Source organism: Mya arenaria, chromosome 6 (genome assembly GCF_026914265.1).
Source record: "Mya arenaria isolate MELC-2E11 chromosome 6, ASM2691426v1".
Classification (NCBI taxonomy): domain Eukaryota; kingdom Metazoa; phylum Mollusca; class Bivalvia; order Myida; family Myidae; genus Mya; species Mya arenaria.
In genome coordinates this window covers 19,619,796-19,637,240 of record NC_069127.1, presented here as the reverse complement: position 1 = coordinate 19,637,240, position 17,445 = coordinate 19,619,796, and the positions used below count along the sequence as shown (strand labels likewise).

General features: G+C 35.9%; 1 protein-coding gene and 1 pseudogene across 1 annotated transcript; both read left to right on the top strand.

Annotated features, from left to right (window-relative positions):
* Positions 1-8: 8 nt before the first annotated feature.
* LOC128237617 (monocarboxylate transporter 12-like) lies at positions 9-9,184 on the top strand. Its single transcript, XM_052953204.1, has 5 exons — positions 9-36; positions 327-470; positions 1,623-1,899; positions 1,944-3,154; positions 8,946-9,184. Exons 1-5 carry the CDS (start codon positions 9-11, stop codon positions 9,182-9,184), a joined length of 1,899 nt encoding a protein of 632 aa, XP_052809164.1.
* On the top strand, positions 4,596-6,765 carry LOC128236485 (uncharacterized; annotated as a pseudogene).
* Positions 9,185-17,445: the final 8,261 nt, after the last annotated feature.

The following is a 17,445-nucleotide window of genomic DNA, read 5'->3' as shown; positions in this document are numbered from 1 at the left end:
TCGGATCAATGGCAAACGCCATGGGACTGCTGCTAGGTACCGTGAATACATTTAAGTAACTCTTTAAAATAATTGTGGAATTTTTAATAGATTGCGAAGATTATTGTATAAATATATGCTAAAAATCATGCTGGTGTCTATTTTGGGTGTTGACCACTCAAATACGCCATCGATCGTGTATCGACTCGAGGATCTCTTAAAATAAAGGCGGACACATGATCGTAGTATTTATTGACAAAGAACGCCATTGCCCTAATTTAATGATTTTCGTTTTGTTTCCATGATGCCTATTTCTACATTTACAACATAAGTTATTGCTAACACAGGTCCGGTGTCGAGTGCCTTGAGTTCTCGGTTCTCCTGCCGGACGATGGTGATCGTCGGCGACGTCTTGACGTCGGCCGGCTGGGCACTGACTGGTCTTATGCCGAGACTGGAATATATGTTTCTTACATACGGCTTACTAGCTGGTTAGTCGAGGTTTTCATACTCTCCAAAATTGTTTCTATTCTGGTTTAATTTTATAAGTCTTATAAAGGTTTTCAATTTTTATAACGGCTCCCGCTTTGTGGAAAGTATAGACATTATTTTTCTTACTACAATGCAATCAGATTTCAAATGTGTTTTTACGCACATTCTAGTTACTGCACCCACAAGCTGAGTTAATGACATAACAAATGAGAATTAGCGAGTGTATTATTTGGAACCGATGGTATTGCATTAAATTATACATAGCAGAACACAAAGAAAACACTGTGGTGCAGGAAGTAACCCTAGGAATCATTCCACCTAGCTCATGCATAAATATAACTGTACTGTAATAACATCGTTTAAAATCCAAGGGGACTGAGTAATTGTCAATCGCAACTGTTTTGCCACTTTTCTGACCATTTTAAAAACATTCCGACCTGTAATGCCACACCTCTGACCATTCTACATACATTCCGACCTGTTATGCCACACCTCTGACCATTCTACATACATTCCGACCTGTTATGCCACACCTCTGACCATTCTACATACATTCCGACCTGTAGCGCCACACCTCTGACCATTCTACATTCATCCCGACCTGTTATGCCACACTTCTGACCAGTCTACATACATTCCGACCTTTAATGCCACACCTCTGACCATTCTACATACATTCCGACCTGTTATGCCACACCTCTGACCATTCCGACCTTTAATGCCACACCTCTGACCATTCTACATACATTCAGGCCTGTTATGCCACACCTCTGACCATTCTACATACATTCCGACCTGTTATGCCACACCTCTGACCATTCTACATACATTCAGGCCTGTTATGCCACACCTCTGACCATTCTACATACATTCAGGCCTGTTATGCCACACCACTGACCATTCTACATACATTCCGACCTGTTATGCCACACCTCTGACCATTCTACATACATTCCGACCTGTTATGCCACACCTCTGACCATTCTACATACATTCCGACCTGTTATGCCACACCTCTGACCATTATACATACATTCCGACATGTAATGCAACACCTCTGACCATTCTACATACATTCCAACAAACATGACAGAATATTGTACTAAACAATTTCAAAAGTTCCTCCTATTGATGACAATGTTGTTTCACAGGTATCGGTAAGTCGTTGGCGTATACGCCGTCAATCATCATCCTTGGGCAGTGGTTCCACAGGCGGCACTCCATCGCCACGGGGATCGCGGTTGCCGGCGCCGGTATTGGCACCTTCGCGTTTGCACCGCTCCTTGAGATGCTCTTCAAACATGTTAAATTTAAATACACACTGTTTATAATGGCGGGTGTAATGGTGAATATCAGTATTTGTGGGTTGTTCTTCAGAGATGTGCCTAATGACAAGAAAGCGTTCACAGTTGATGAGGATAAGAAAGGGCAAATTATATATATTTCATTGAAACTGTTACAAATGAACGCAGTAGAAATGAGAGTGATTATTGTGATGAACAAGACGTGCAGAGGAAGAACGCAAATGAACAAATTAGAAATGAGAGTGATTATTGTGATGAGCAAGACATGCAGACAAAGAACGCAAATGAACAAAGTCGAAATGAGAGTGATAATTGTGATGAACAAGACAAGCAGAGAAAGATAAAAAATGAACAATGTCGAAATGAGAGTGATTATTGTGATGAACAAGACATGCAGGGAAAAACCAGAAATGAACAATGTCGAAATGAGTGTGTCTTTTGTGATGAACAAGACAAGCAGAGAAAGATCACAAATGAACAATGTCGAAATGAGAGTGACTTTTGTGATGAACAAGACAAGCAGAGAAAGATCACAGATGAACAATGTCGAAATGAGAGTGACTATTGTGATGAGCAAGACATGCAGACAAAGAACGCAAATGAACAAAGTCGAAATGAGAGTGACTATTGTGATGAACAAGACAAGCAGAGAAAGATCACAAATGGACAATGTCGAAATGAGAGTGATTATTGTGATGAGCAAGACATGCAGACAAAGAACGCAAATGAACAATGTCGAAATGAGAGTGACTATTGTGATGAACAAGACAAGCAGAGAAAGATCACAAATGGACAATGTCGAAATGAGAGTGATTATTGTTATGAACAAGACATGCAGCGAAAGAATGCAAATGACACCCGCTACGAACAATCCTCTGGAAACTCGACATTCGTACAGAAGGGGTTCCGCGAATATTTGGACTACACCCTGTTGAAGAGACCATTGTTTCTTTGCTTCGGCATATCCGTCATGTTGGCGACATGCGGCCATTCACCCGCCACCGTAATGCTCCCGCCGCTAGCCATAGAGCATCACGTGACTCCACAAAGGGCCGCCTTTCTTCTCTCAGTTACCGGGATAGCAGACATTGTTGGGCGGCTCGCTTTCGGTTTCCTCTGTGATATCGATATACTGCGAAATAACAGGCACATGGCATCTATATTCATCAACGGTATTGCAAATTTAACTTGTGGGTTTTCCACACAGTGCTGGCAATTTGTGACCTACTCTGTGATAATTGGGCTCTTCGCGGGTTTCTTCAACGCCCTCACCCCCGTGATTCTGGTAGACCTGCTCGAGAGTGGCAAACTAACCAGTTCATTCGGCCTGGCCCTCCATTTTCAGGGGACGGGTTTTCAGCTCGGATCGCCAATGGCAGGTGTGTTTACAAGAACATTTAAGCTATTTATGTCGGCTATACATACATGTATGATAATGAATTGGGTATTTTTGGAATTGAATTTATTGACAAATTCCAGAAAAAAAGTCCAAAATTACAATATGTGAGAAACTACAGAATCAACTACCGTTTAAACATTAAACTCCATTTAATTGCACAGGCTCAACGTCAAAGACATATAACACAAACAAGAATGAATCACAAACCAGGAACAACAGCACAAAACTTCACAAACAACACATTACATATATAATATATAAAAAAAAACATATAAACACTTGGGTTGTTTAACAAGGATGGCTAGGTTCCGCCTTGGAACGATCAGTAAAATGTTAATTTACTGGGGGGTTTAACCAGTGTGAGTGCACAACCTCATTCTTATCCCAACAATCCGGAATAAAGTAAAAACGTAAATGGTAAATCGTATCAGAGTATGCATTAACTTGAGGAAATAATAACACAAATAATAATAAAGTAATAGGTCAACCCAAAGCACTTCTATGATTAGGGATCTCGGCTACACTAAATTGCATTTGCAATGATTACAATAAATTCAAGTAATACACCTTGCACGTAGATTGAATAGACATCAAGTTTGCTTTAGTTGAAATAAAACACACATTTGAGTTGTTCAAAGTGTTTGAGTAGCTATTAGTTTAAATTGCATTTTTGTATTATTAAATAAAATAATGTGTATTTACTCTTTCTTTGTTTCGTACTTCACATCATTGACAGTCATTTAATATGTTCTGTTCTTTTCTGTTCATATTATTCCTTAGTTTCAACAATTTCAATGGCTCCCTGTGAATCTATCGTCGGAAAACCCACAGTGATCTATCAAAAGAAGTACTTTATGCATTTGCAAAACAACATTACTAAGCTTAGGCCAAAAACAATTGTTTGTTTAGGGTAACCTGTTTCCTTGCACATGGCAGTCTTTCCTACATTACTGTCATTGCCTTACTTTGTTTTATCCTATAAACAATAATTCAGATCGTCCAATTCGCATTTATCCGCCCTTCGTAACTCTCTATTCTCTAACGAATATTTTTTTGCTCAGAAACAGGAAAAAATAGTTAGTGTCGGCGCATTTTTATAAGGGTCGGGTTACCCGAAACATACATATTTTGTTTAGGCCTTAGGTGTAGAACGTTGAACTCTCAATTAGTGAGCCGTATTAAAGGTCGGATTTTTACAACATTTTTAACCAGATTTCGAATACTCCACTCTCGTGGTGCGTAAGCATACCTTGTTTATTAATATATATATATATAGTAATATTTGTTTTAATTTAAATTTTTAATCCGCATGACAAAGTTTATATTTACATGAACGTTCATTTTATATGTTTTCATTCTCTAGATCATAATACCATATTATTACATGCACATTTGCATTTTACTTTAGACTACCAAGAAAAATGCCGGAAAGTCACGCTAAGACAACGCTGGCCATGATACAGGAGCGTAGAAAGATCAAGGACACGGTGATCTTGAACGGGAGACAACTCTCTATACCCGAGGTTCTCGCCCTTAGTGCCGGGTTAAGGTCGTTCTGGCCGAGGACGCTTTAACGGAAATGGTTTCAAACTATAAATACCTTAAAGAGAAATTGGACGAAGGGCTTATTGTGTACGGTATAAATACAGGTTTTTGCGGGAGCGCAGAAGTAAGGTCATGCAAAACAGATGATGTACAAACAGCCTTAATTCGGTTTATGAATGCTGGAATGGGTCGAGTGTTTCCCGTGCATTTGACTCGCGCTGCCATGGTGACGCGTGCGAACTGTCTGGCGAAAGGTTACTCCGGCGTGCGACCTGAAGTGCCCCAGTTGCTGGTGGAGTTGATAAACCACGACATTACGCCCCGAGTCCCACTGAGAGGTTCGGTGAGCGCCAGTGGGGACCTGATGCCTCTGGGTTACATCGCAGCGGCTATGATTGGTCGCGCAGATTTGCAGGTCACCCACGCTGGAGTTCAAACAACGTGTCCTAAAGCGCTCAAAGAGGTCCGAATTACGCCAATTACCCTGGGACCAAAAGAAGGACTGGCTATTATCAATGCGAATTCATTCGCTGCTGGTGTTTCCGCGCCAACTCTGTATGACGCCAACCTTATGCTACTCCTAACTCAAGTTTGCACAGGCATGTCAGTGGAAGCTCTTCACGGGAGAACGGAAAGTTTTCACCCACTCATTCATGAAATGCTACCACATGTCGGGCAAAAAGAAGTGGCTTGCAATATGCTACGCGTGCTAGAGGACAGCCAGTTGGCGATTACCACTCTCGACATGCATCTTCCAGACAAGTATGGCTTCCTCAAGCAGGACAGATACAGTCTGAGGAGCTCACCACAGTGGCTTGGGCCCGTCGCCGAGACTCTTGTCGATGCTTGTAGGCGTATCACCATTGAGCTGAATGGTGCTAATGATAACCCAATTATTGACCATCGCACAAACACCATTGCACACGGAGCGAATTTCCAAGGAGAAACCATGTCAATCGCGATGGATCAGACCAGACAAGTAATGGGTGTGTGTGTGGGAAACTGCTCCTTGCTCAGTTTCAAGAAGTTGTGAACGTAAAACTAAATTTTGGACTACCTCCAAATCTCAGCGGATGTAATATAAATCTTGATTTTGGATTCAAAGGCTGCGATATAGCGATGGCGTCGTACATGTCGGAGCTTGACCACCTTGTGAACCCCATGAGCAACCACGTGATCAGCGCTGAGATACACAACCAGTCCGTTAATTCAATGGCACTGGTAAGCGCGCGGCTGACGGCGGAGGCGGTTGAGATCGTACAGATGATGGTGACTAACCTGTTGTGTCTAACCGCCCAGGCCGTGGACCTCCGACGACTGCGGAATCTCGCCATGGAGGAGGCCGATAAGCTCCGGGAACAGTACCCGGAGGCCACCAATTTGTTAGAGAAGACGGAGTGGTACGATCTTATGTTTCTGTGCGACGAACGGATAGCGGCTCTCAAGGAAGCCTCAGGAATGCAGGTGACGAAGGAAACTGCAGAGATGATGGTGTACCAACGGATGAGAAACATCTACAAACGGACATGCAACGGAGATATGGATGCATCGAAATACATGGGAAAAGGTACTGATACTGACCATTTAAAATGTGTGATACGCAACAGTTTAATATTGCACATTTGTTTCATTTTAAAACGGTTGGTATAAACAAATTACCGGTAATTGATTAAATTATGTAGTTATATAAAGCAAAACAACAGTATAATATTATTTTGTTTGCTGATAAACGACCACTATTAACGATCTAAGCGTAACTTACATATGGTTATTACATGTGTTTTTTATTTGTTCAGGTACAATCCGAATGTACAACTTTATTCGGAAGGAGCTGGACATTCCGTTCTACTTCGGGCAACAGGCTATCGACACTTGGCTTGGACGGCTTTTGACGGCCGTCCAGAGCCGCTCAGTGGAGGACGTCCTGTTTGACATCTTCACTTCCGTCTAGCCACCATCATGACAAAACAGCTCAAACCGCTTAAATTAATGAACTGAATACCTTAAAATATAAAGCGATATATAATAGCATTTGTTTCCCTGAGTTGAAAGCTCACAAAACATTAACAATTATGTGTTTGTTTATTCGATAATCTGTCTTTAATCTCGTACACTATTTTGACAACATTCACAAGTTCGTTGGCGATAAATTATTAATGTGTCAACTAGATAAGAAATTTCAGGGAATCCGTTTGGTGTTATATTTGATCAACTGTGTTTTCTTTTGTATTTGCTATTTTAAAATTATATTATTATATGCTCTCGATCTGTTAAGTATGGTTAATTTAAGAATTATAGCGTCATTAAAGGCAAACCTGGACAAATATAGGTCGCACGACGAATATCTGATAAAGAACGTCTTGCATTTTCGATTTAGTTACTTTCGCATTTATAGAATGATATTTTTCATTTTTGTTCACCAAGTTACTGCAACTACATAAACAATTAAGCATTCACTGTTTATTCAACTAATAAAACATATGTATGTGTGTAATTCTTAAAGTAATACAACTCACTAAATGTCGGTTTACAAAACATTAATTTGACATTGGTCAAGATGTGATATGTCAATGACCGTTTATCATTCAGTACACATTGCATACCGCCGTAAACAAAACAGCGACGTTGTGCCATATAATACATTCGCTCTAGTCTTAAAATTTTTTGAATGCCATCGTCGTCCTTTAATGTAAACACGGGCGTTTAAAGAATACGTCAGGGAGAAAATATCGGAAAATGTGCCTTTCAACCCATCAGGAGAGAATAAACCGAAAGTTCAACTTGAATATCCACTGTGAATGTACGCACATTTTTACACACACAAGGGGAGGACGTTTCATGCAAACATAAAGTGAGAAAAATGTTTCATGGCAAACAAAATGGCTGATTTAGAATGAAAGGTACCGATTATGGTACCAACTTTTGCCTGGTAAGTGGACTTTTACTTAAAATTTTGAAAAAATGTATGCATCCAGTATGTGGCGAACACATATTTTCTTCGATCGACATCTTAGTTTGGTATCATAACTTTAAAGATAAAAAGTTATTGAACAGATTGTGGCTAAGGTGGCAATGTTTGCAAATAAACGTGTTGATTTTATCCACAATTGTTCGTATTTTCCCTGCAAAAATGGCATATCTGTGCATGTTGTAACTATGCTTGCATGTATATATTGCTATTTTCCAAACTTCATGGTTGTAACTCGACTGTACATGTTTCCACGCCGATTGTTTGTACCCTAACCTCCTATTATGTTTACTGCAAGCACATTACATACATTTTGGAGAAATGAAAAGAAACTTCTGCACAATTGTTTAGCCTTGAGATCACGAGTCTTTCAGTTTGATATGTGATGTGTATCGTAATTTGAAGTCAAGGACTTTTTCACTTCAGGAACGGACATGAACTTCACCATGACCCGATTTAGCAGGCGAACGAGAAAAATCAGATAAAAAAATCGTTTTTGCTAAATCGGGCCATGGTGAAGTTCAAGTCCGTTTCTGAAGTGAAAAAGTCCTTGACTTCAAATTATGATACACATCTAATCAATTCTTTAATCTTCTAGGGTTAAAATATTTTTAAAATTTGCCTTATTTTAAGAAAGAAGACTTTAATTATGTATTTTAAACTTGCTTCTTATCATCAAAATCTAAATTCAAAGTCATATATTTATCTGGGAAAACAGACTTAAATAAAGGAAGACAACTGCCATTTGAAAGAAAGAATGCAAATGAACAAATTAGTGAGAGTGATTATTGTGCGAACAAGACATGCAGAGAAAGAACGCAAATGAACAAATTAGAAATGAGAGTGATTATTGTGATGTAGATGACATGCAGAGAAAGAACGCAAATGACACCCGCTACCAATAAACTTCTGGAAACTCGTCATTCATTCAGAAGGGGTTCCGCGAGTATTTAGACTACACTCTATTGAAGAGACCATTGTTTCTTTGCTTTGGTGTATCCGTCATGTTGGCGACATGCGGCCATTCCCCCGCCACCGTAATCCTCCCGCCGCTAGCCATAGAGCATCACGTGACGCCTTCCTTCTCTCAATTATTAATTCTATGGTAAGAAACTTGAATTAGGTATTTTTTGGTAATTAATTTATAAATGCAAATATTTGTTTCATTGCCAAAAAAGGTATTCAATTAAAATATTTTTCCTCAACATTTATTTTTAAATTTAATATTGTAACACCGTGTTTTACATTGTATTTTCAGGGTGGATAAGGGACGCGTTAGGAAACTATCAATCAGCATTTCATTTTGCGGGCATTTCCTTGATTGCAAGTTCATTTGTGATGGGACTTTCCACATTCTGTGTTTGTAAAAGAAAGAAGAAACATACAAAAGATGTGGAAATATTTTCCGAACCTTCTGGCAAGGTTCAACTAGTCGGAGTATTCAATGTTGGTTTTACAGCAGTTGCTGATGAGAACAGTTCAAAGGTCAACCTGTAATTCCAGAATTCTCATAAACTGTTTTACTATATGTTTTCACTTGCATTGTAATCGCGGTTAAGGAGGATAAAAGTAAAATCGAAACCTGTTTAGTAGAATAAGAAATTAAATTAACTATAAATCGTGCTTTATACGTTTGTATGCACTTAAGGTTACTAGTGTATTGTTGGAATGTTTTTTATCATCATTCAACATAACTTGAAATTGAACATTAGAACCAATATGAATTTTAAAAATACCTTTTGCATCGAGTAGGCTAGGAATGTAAGTTCTAGAAGATTATAACTCACCAATGATAATATTTACATAATATAAACGTCAAACTATAATTACATTATTGTCAGCTGGAACGAATCCTAAGATTTTATGTATGGATTTGATATTCATAATCAGTTTCGGAGATAGCGAAATAGATTTAGGGGAGAGGGCTAATGGATTATTGTTAAAATATATTTTATGCATCCACGGCATTAAGGCAATAATTTCAACCCCTTCTCTTTTATACCACCTTTTACAATATTTAGATAAAGTCTTTGTCAATTCTTATTTACACGTATGGAAATCAATTTCAAATCCTATCCGGTATTTAAGACCTTTATTTGGCAGTTTTCTTATGAGATTATTTTTAATAAACTTAAAATCCCCAGTAACAATATGTCCAACAGCGTCGTATCGGTACACATATTCAATTCAATCTCACGAAGAAGGTGTATTTCCAGAAATGTCATCTTCTCCAACTACTTTGTTACAGTTAAATATGCAATTTCGAATTGGCCTTTTATAATTATAACATATTATTGGCACTTTTTTATTCTTAAGTATTGCGGAATGCATTTTTTCTACATTTTTATTCTGAATAAACCATTTAAATTGAAAATGTATATACCCTTGTTGCTGAAAGAAAGTTTAACACGATCTCCACATTATCAATCGTAGGATGGAGGTAATATTTAGTATAACCATTAACAATACAAGCGCATTCATACTTTGGATCATCTGTCCTTAAAATGACTTTTTCCGCTTCCTTATCCAATAAGCGTAAAGAAGTAACTGAATCGATGTTTACCATTTAGTAACAGAATATTATTTCACTGATCGAAATCAATAGCTTGACGTTGTTTCCGTTTTATGTTTCCTTTAATCCTCTTACCATGTGCTCTTGTCTTACGCTTTCTATCTTTAAATAATAAACAAATATAGATATTACTACTCTTTGATATATTACCTACATTAAATATGTGAACATTGAGTCAAGGCGGATAATAGGAATTATTTACTTCATCTGTAAATAATATATGTTCTGCTGGATGAATGGTAAATTTATCCAAACTATGTCCGCACTTATAAAAATGTTGATATAAAAAAATTCAAGGAGTTATTATTGTTTTTGATTTTATAAAAAAGTTCTCAGAACCGGATTCAATGGCCTCCCTTTCTGTCCTACAAACTGTATTCCACAAGTATCCATATATCACGTAAGAACATATATAAAGAACGATGATTTTCAAGAGAAGTTTTTCTTTAGTAAACAGTTAAATGTTCTATTATTTATGAAAGAGGGAATATTTGGGCTATTTCGAAGAAAAGAACAGCAAATACATTTCCCAGATTTGCACGAAGAAATGTTAGGAAACAAGCCACCATTCGTAACGTTCGTACTATTGGTAATTTTAATGGAGAGACAACCACTTTTTAATTCTTGAAGAAAAAATTATTATTTGAATCTGTATTAGAACGTACTTGGCAAGTATTAGCTAAATGTAAATTCAATCTACGAATATTTACTATAGGTTGCTTTTTAAACAATTCAAGAAAAGGATATTGAATCAAAGTTGACGGAGCCTGCATCCTAGGTCTAGGTTTTTAGTTTATATTTTAAGTATTGTATTCATTAATTTATTGTATAGCCACCTATTTACGTTATAGAACATTGCTAAAAAGCTATACTAATGACCATCTACATTTGACCTGACTATACGTGCATTGAAACATGAGGATAGGGGAAAGATAAATGCGATAATGCGGTCTAAAAACTCATAAGTGATTACAAATTCAGTCATGTAAAGTGAATGAATGGAATCAACAATAAGTAACAAGTAAAATGTACCAAAACCTTTGTATATACAAGGTCTGCAACAAAGCTACGATTATATAAACTAAAGACTACCGTTCTCAGTCTCTATAAAACTGGAAATTATGACAAAATTAAATGGAAGAGCGGGGCGATTTTTACTCGATTTCAAATAATACATTTAAAATATATTTTTAGAGAATCAGCATGTACTCCACAACTCAAGTTTGGCCATCTGTATGCTAGAAGTAAATGAAATTATAACACAATGTAACAGTTAAGAATTTATTAACGTTTCTATAAAACTCAATGTAATATTAACACATTGCATTGAAATATAATAGACATTTAAATCCTTTGAACGCTTTTCTTCGCAATTTGAATTAACTTTCAGAATAGGTAATAGTTGTGCAAATTTAACGAATTAATTGCAAGGAAACATTTCGTTAAATTTAAAAAAAGATAATTGACGTCACGGCATAAACAGTGAATCGATTCAATCACCTAGTCCACCAAACAAACTAGATAAGAAATACTTGGCTCTGATTTGCTTATTTAAAGCGATGAACCCTTAATAATTGGTAAATATTTATTTGTACAAAAGGGCCAACGCTGGTCCAATGTTATAGGTTTAAAACTTAAAACTATCTCAGCATACATTAGTAGTGAAATAAATTCATTTAATTTCGATTTTCTGGTCGATTCAAAAATTAAACGGCCGCTATTGTCAAGTATTAGTAAAAACATTTAAGGTAAACTCTTTACAATAAAGAACGACAGAGCAAACAATCCGAACTCTTTTTAGTTATAAAGATTCTACCTTATATGTTCTGAATTTCTTTACAGTACTACCTCTTTTCAGCCGGCGGGAACCATATTACGTTATGTATGTCAAATTGTAAAACAACAACTCTTAATTATTAAACCTTGAAGGCCTTTTATTCGGTAGAAATAAAGGTTATAATATGAATATATATGTTTTCTTTTTTTTATAAAAAACAAACACGTACATTAAAAAAAGTTTAAGAAATGATAATGTTTCCCTTGTTATGGTAAAGTGCAAATCTTTCAACGTTGCTATGGTAATACATTAAAATATCATCGTTGCTATGGAAAAGTGTAGAAATGTCAATATTTCTAGACCCCATTTCTATGGTAATTTGTAGATATGTCGTCACTGCTTTTGTAGTTTGTAGATACAGTACAGGGATTGGCAGTGAATCACGGAACAGGGTTAGCGTCAGAAAAAACATGAAGTAATACAATAACATAATCAAATGGAATAAGATTATATAGATTAAACATGATCACATCAATTTGATAACGCTGACAGTTAACAGCGGAAATGTACTCATAGTACATTTATAAAATGTAAACACATGTAAATATAAAAATATAATAAAGCGAAAACTCGCAATCTCTTTTTTTATAAAATAGAACACATGTTCACATGTACGTATAAATATATAATAAAACGGACAACACAATATCTTTTAGAGGGGCACTTCCGAAACTCTAAAAAAAACCCAGAAGATAATACTAGACTCTTAATAAATATATGGGATGGCTAATGTTCATGATAACTATTAGTGTGGCAAACAAGCGCACGATTACGCAGTCTCACATATCGCCAGATATCTCCGACCGATCATTCCGTTAAATGCGTACTGTAGTGTAACAGCCACAGAACAATCCAGAACTTTCTAGAATCTAACTCATTAACCAATAATTGTTCCAATGTTCATTCTTTATTTAAAATGATCTTTCTTCGTATAATAATATAATTCTCGCTAAATTACATGTGAGTCCAGCACTTCCAGACCGAACCCGGACTTCACTCGGACTACCAACTCCATAATCCACAAACGAATGAGTATAAATACTCTGAATATAGGTCAGTACTGTCATAAACACAATTCAACATAGTATATATTTTGACAGACACATTAACTAAACTACGCTTATTAAAGCTTTTATAGCTACTAAACGACATATTCCGTATAAAAATAGTAATTCCTTATACAAATGTTTACAATGAACTGTCTCATTAATTGTTTTGAATGGTCACATTCCATTAGACAACCATGTGCTTTTTACAATTAACATGCCAAAGATGTGCGCTAATTAGTATTTTATTACCCATTAATTCTTAATTAACATCGGTACTAATATGACCATTAAATGTTACTTTGAATATATGTATTGTTAAATCAATGTTAGTTTAATGAAATAAATTAATCTTTATACTTTAAAAGAGACTGTTGCTTTAACCATTTAAACTCTACATTTTAGTCGCGTTACGCGACAGTACGGCGTTTATATGATTAAGTGTTTTTCATATAAATATTGAAATACGGCAATGTAGTTAACATTGCTAATATTAGAAAGGTTGAGAAACGTTACTTGTACGTGTACGTATGAATAATTGTTGAGTGCTACGTCACCACAAAGAGAGATGTCGTGGCAAACGAATTTTAAGTCCATCATATTGAATGAGTAACTTATACACGTACACGTTCAACACTTTCCCGTTGTGTTGGTTGTAGGCCCCGGGTTCAGGGGTGTTCTCTTTCTGCGTAGGTACATAGTTCCGCCCAAGTAGCAAGTACTATTGGCTTCTATTTTTTGTAACACTCGGATTATTCACTCCGTAGTTCGCGGGCCCCAGCGTGTTGGCCAGTTCTTTCGCGAAGCCCAATTTGTCCCGACGCGCGTACAGGGAAACGGCCTTTCTGGTGGCTTAAAGGAGATGGACACCTAAATAGTCGGAGCTCTTGCAAATGGAATAATTAACAGGCCGAATTCATTAGTAAAAGAATTTTGGAAATCAACTACAAATTGGCGGAGTTATGGAAATACCTCCGGAACGAAGAAGCGACCATTTAAAGTGGTTCATTTAACTATTTATATTCTATCTTTAATGAATACCGTCCTTATACAAAAAAAAACATATTTTATATTTGATGAATACCGTCCTTATACTAAAACCAGTTAGCTTTAGTTTGCAAACAAGTTTGTTTCTTAATTAATTGTTGATAAAAAAAAAATGGCGGAAAGCTAAACCATCTCATAAGTCCTTTATAAAAGGATAAAGCTAAGCTTTTTTTATAATAATGATGAAATATTTTTCCATCAGTAAAATCATGAGTAAGGAAGCAAATCTGGGTTAATGAAATAAACCACTTAAGCTTGGTACGATTAAAATCTTTCGAGAAAATGGGGCCAAAACAATTCTGAGGTTGCAGTTTCATTTAAAACAGCAGACACTATATCTTGATCGTATGCAATGATTCCGTGCCATACTCTGGAACAGATAGCAAAAGCCGACAAACTCGTATATCCAGAATGACGGCTTGAAAGGTTGACACGTACACTTGGACATAGCAAGATACAACATATACTACAAAGACATACTTAATAAAGAGATGCCATTTTTGGTTTAAACAATATAGATTTCAATATTTTTTAATAAAATTTTCAGTTTTCAGATATACAAAGTATACGCATAATGAAAGAAATAACTGTGGCAATAATACATGAAAAGTTGACAAGTGATGTATGCACATAACGAAACGATCATTAGATAATTGAGAAGGAAACATGGCAGCTTATTCTATAGTTTAGCTGCTTTATACAGGATTTTTTTACAGTGATTTTCTTTGTAAGACTGGATAAACATTGGCAAACTTTGGAAGTAAAGTAAAATTATGAAACTGTAAGCTTATCTTATTTCAACTATACAAGAAATATAACTATGTTGCAGGAAACATGAAGTCATAAAAGAAATATGGTAACACTTCAACAGTGCTAAAGGAGATCCATTCTAAAGCATGCTGTATGATCCAGATTATACATGCTTTAATAAATCTACTGATCATTGCCCGAGTCTATCATCACTACCATTGCTTTGATTTATAAAAACAGTGTAAATGTTAATAGTGTTTCGCCTGTCTGTAGTTCACATCTACACTTTATAACTTATGAAAATAGTACATTGTAATTAAAAACGTATTATACATTAAAGAGGCTGCACTCTGTATGATGAAATAGCGAAAAAAGAAGAAAATTGTCGAAAACTGACATAATTTTTGGTATCGATGTGTACAAAGCATTGAAATTTACTAACTAGAGTACCACATAGTTTACAATTAATTTATGTTTTTGCAGTTATTTCGTATTTTTCCATTAAAAGAGATTACTAGGTATGTCTACCTAGTAGAATTAATTCCTTATGCGTGATTGGCTAGTCGATGTTATCACGGGATAATATTAAGTTAGGTATATAGCTTAAATACTCCAACAGTTTAGGGTTAGCCTTCGTAGCACAGTGGATACAACACTGGATTGCAATTTTGGCGACCCGATTTTTTTTTTACATTTTGGTATATTTTTTACAATTATGATATCAAAGAGTAAAACATTTCATTAAATGATTGTCCTGAGATTTTTTTTTGGTGTCAATCTGGTGTATAGTTCCTTTAATAAGCTTGTAATAATGGCTGAAATACATCATGTGTATATTTAAATAGTATCCGTTAATTTATATATTGAACTTTAAACATGTATTCCAAATGCAGCACCATTGTATAAAACTTTCACACCAATTTAAGTTTAAAGGTTGGTTTTCGAACAAAATGTTGTCTTTGAAAAATATTATCAAACTCGCCCACCCGAGAGTTTTACGAATCCTAAGAATCAGATCTGTCTTTTTTTCATTTGAGATACTTTTATTAAGATTACCAAAACATTTTAGTAGTAGTAGTAGTAGTAGTAGTAGTAGTAGTGGTAGTAGTAGTAGTAGTAGTAGTAGTAGTAGTAGTAGTAGTAGTAGTAGTAGTAGTAGTAGTAGAAGAAAGAGTAGTAGTAGTAGTAGTAGTAGTAGTAGTAGTAGTGCACAGTTTCAGATTTAAATCTCGGCTGAATCAGTGGCAGTAGCAATAGTAAAATCTGTAGCTCTATTTGTCACGATATTTCTACCTGATTATGAACGCTTCAATATTTTTAAGTAAAATTCGAATTAAATCCGGGTTCAGAAAACAACAATAAACAAACGATTTCTCCATATTGTCATCACTTTGGTCATTTTGCCTCACATTCGTCTGACATAGGACATTTTAATGGTTCATATTTCAGTTTTCGCCTTTCAATTGCGTTTCGTTGTTGTTGTTGTTGTTTTCGAATAAAATGGGAGGGTTCAAAGGTCCGCCGATCTATCTCGAAGTTTTATTGGTATTTGTTTTGTTTGTTATTTTGTTAGTACATTAAAAACGAATATGTTTCAATCAAGTCCACATCCTTCTGTGTTTATTGACTGTAGCATTGTGGGCTGTCTGAAATGTAGAAGCTGCATCGGTGGAGTAAAGTTGTTAAGATTGATCGACATACAAAACATTCAGTTATTAAACAAAATCATGTGTATTTACTCTCTCTTAGTGTTATATGCTGCTTGTTTGTTTCTTACTTCTCAACATTGACAGTCACATAATATGCTCTGTTCTTTTCTTTTCATATTAGTCTTTAGTTTCAACAATTTTAAATGGCTCCCTGTGAATCTCTCGTCGGAACACCCAGCGTGATCTGTCAAAAGAAGAACTTACGGCATTTGCAAAACAACATTCCAAAGCTAAGGTGTATTACGTTGAACTGTCAATTAGTGAGCCGGCTGCATCTGACACTAGTTTAAACTGGTCATAACATCCGTGTTTTATGTTTTTTAACTTTGAACCATCTCCAGTTCGTGGACAAAGCTGAATCTAATACGACTGCCGAAGATATCAATCGGGTCGGTGTAGCGCGGTAGCTGACACAGTGTAAATTATATCCTGGTAGGATGGTCGGTGGCCTCTCTATATATGATAAGCTGACTGCTCGGAATAGTTTAAAGTAATTCATTGTTTTAATTGTTCGAAGAGTTAAGAGAGAAAACTAAAAGGGATATATACAATACTGTTTTGTATTGCCATTAAACTGGTATGAAAGATTTATTAAAACAAACCTGGTTTCTCTTACATAATTATATATCTTTATTATCATTGTCAATATTTTGCTTTTATTTCTTAAATAATTGTCAAGGAAATAAATATTATTATAAATTCGTTTGTGTTTGACTACATTGACTTACTGCAAAAGGTGTGTAATTGTATTTATATATGAGAATTTAATATCGTAGATTTTGAATATTCCACACTCG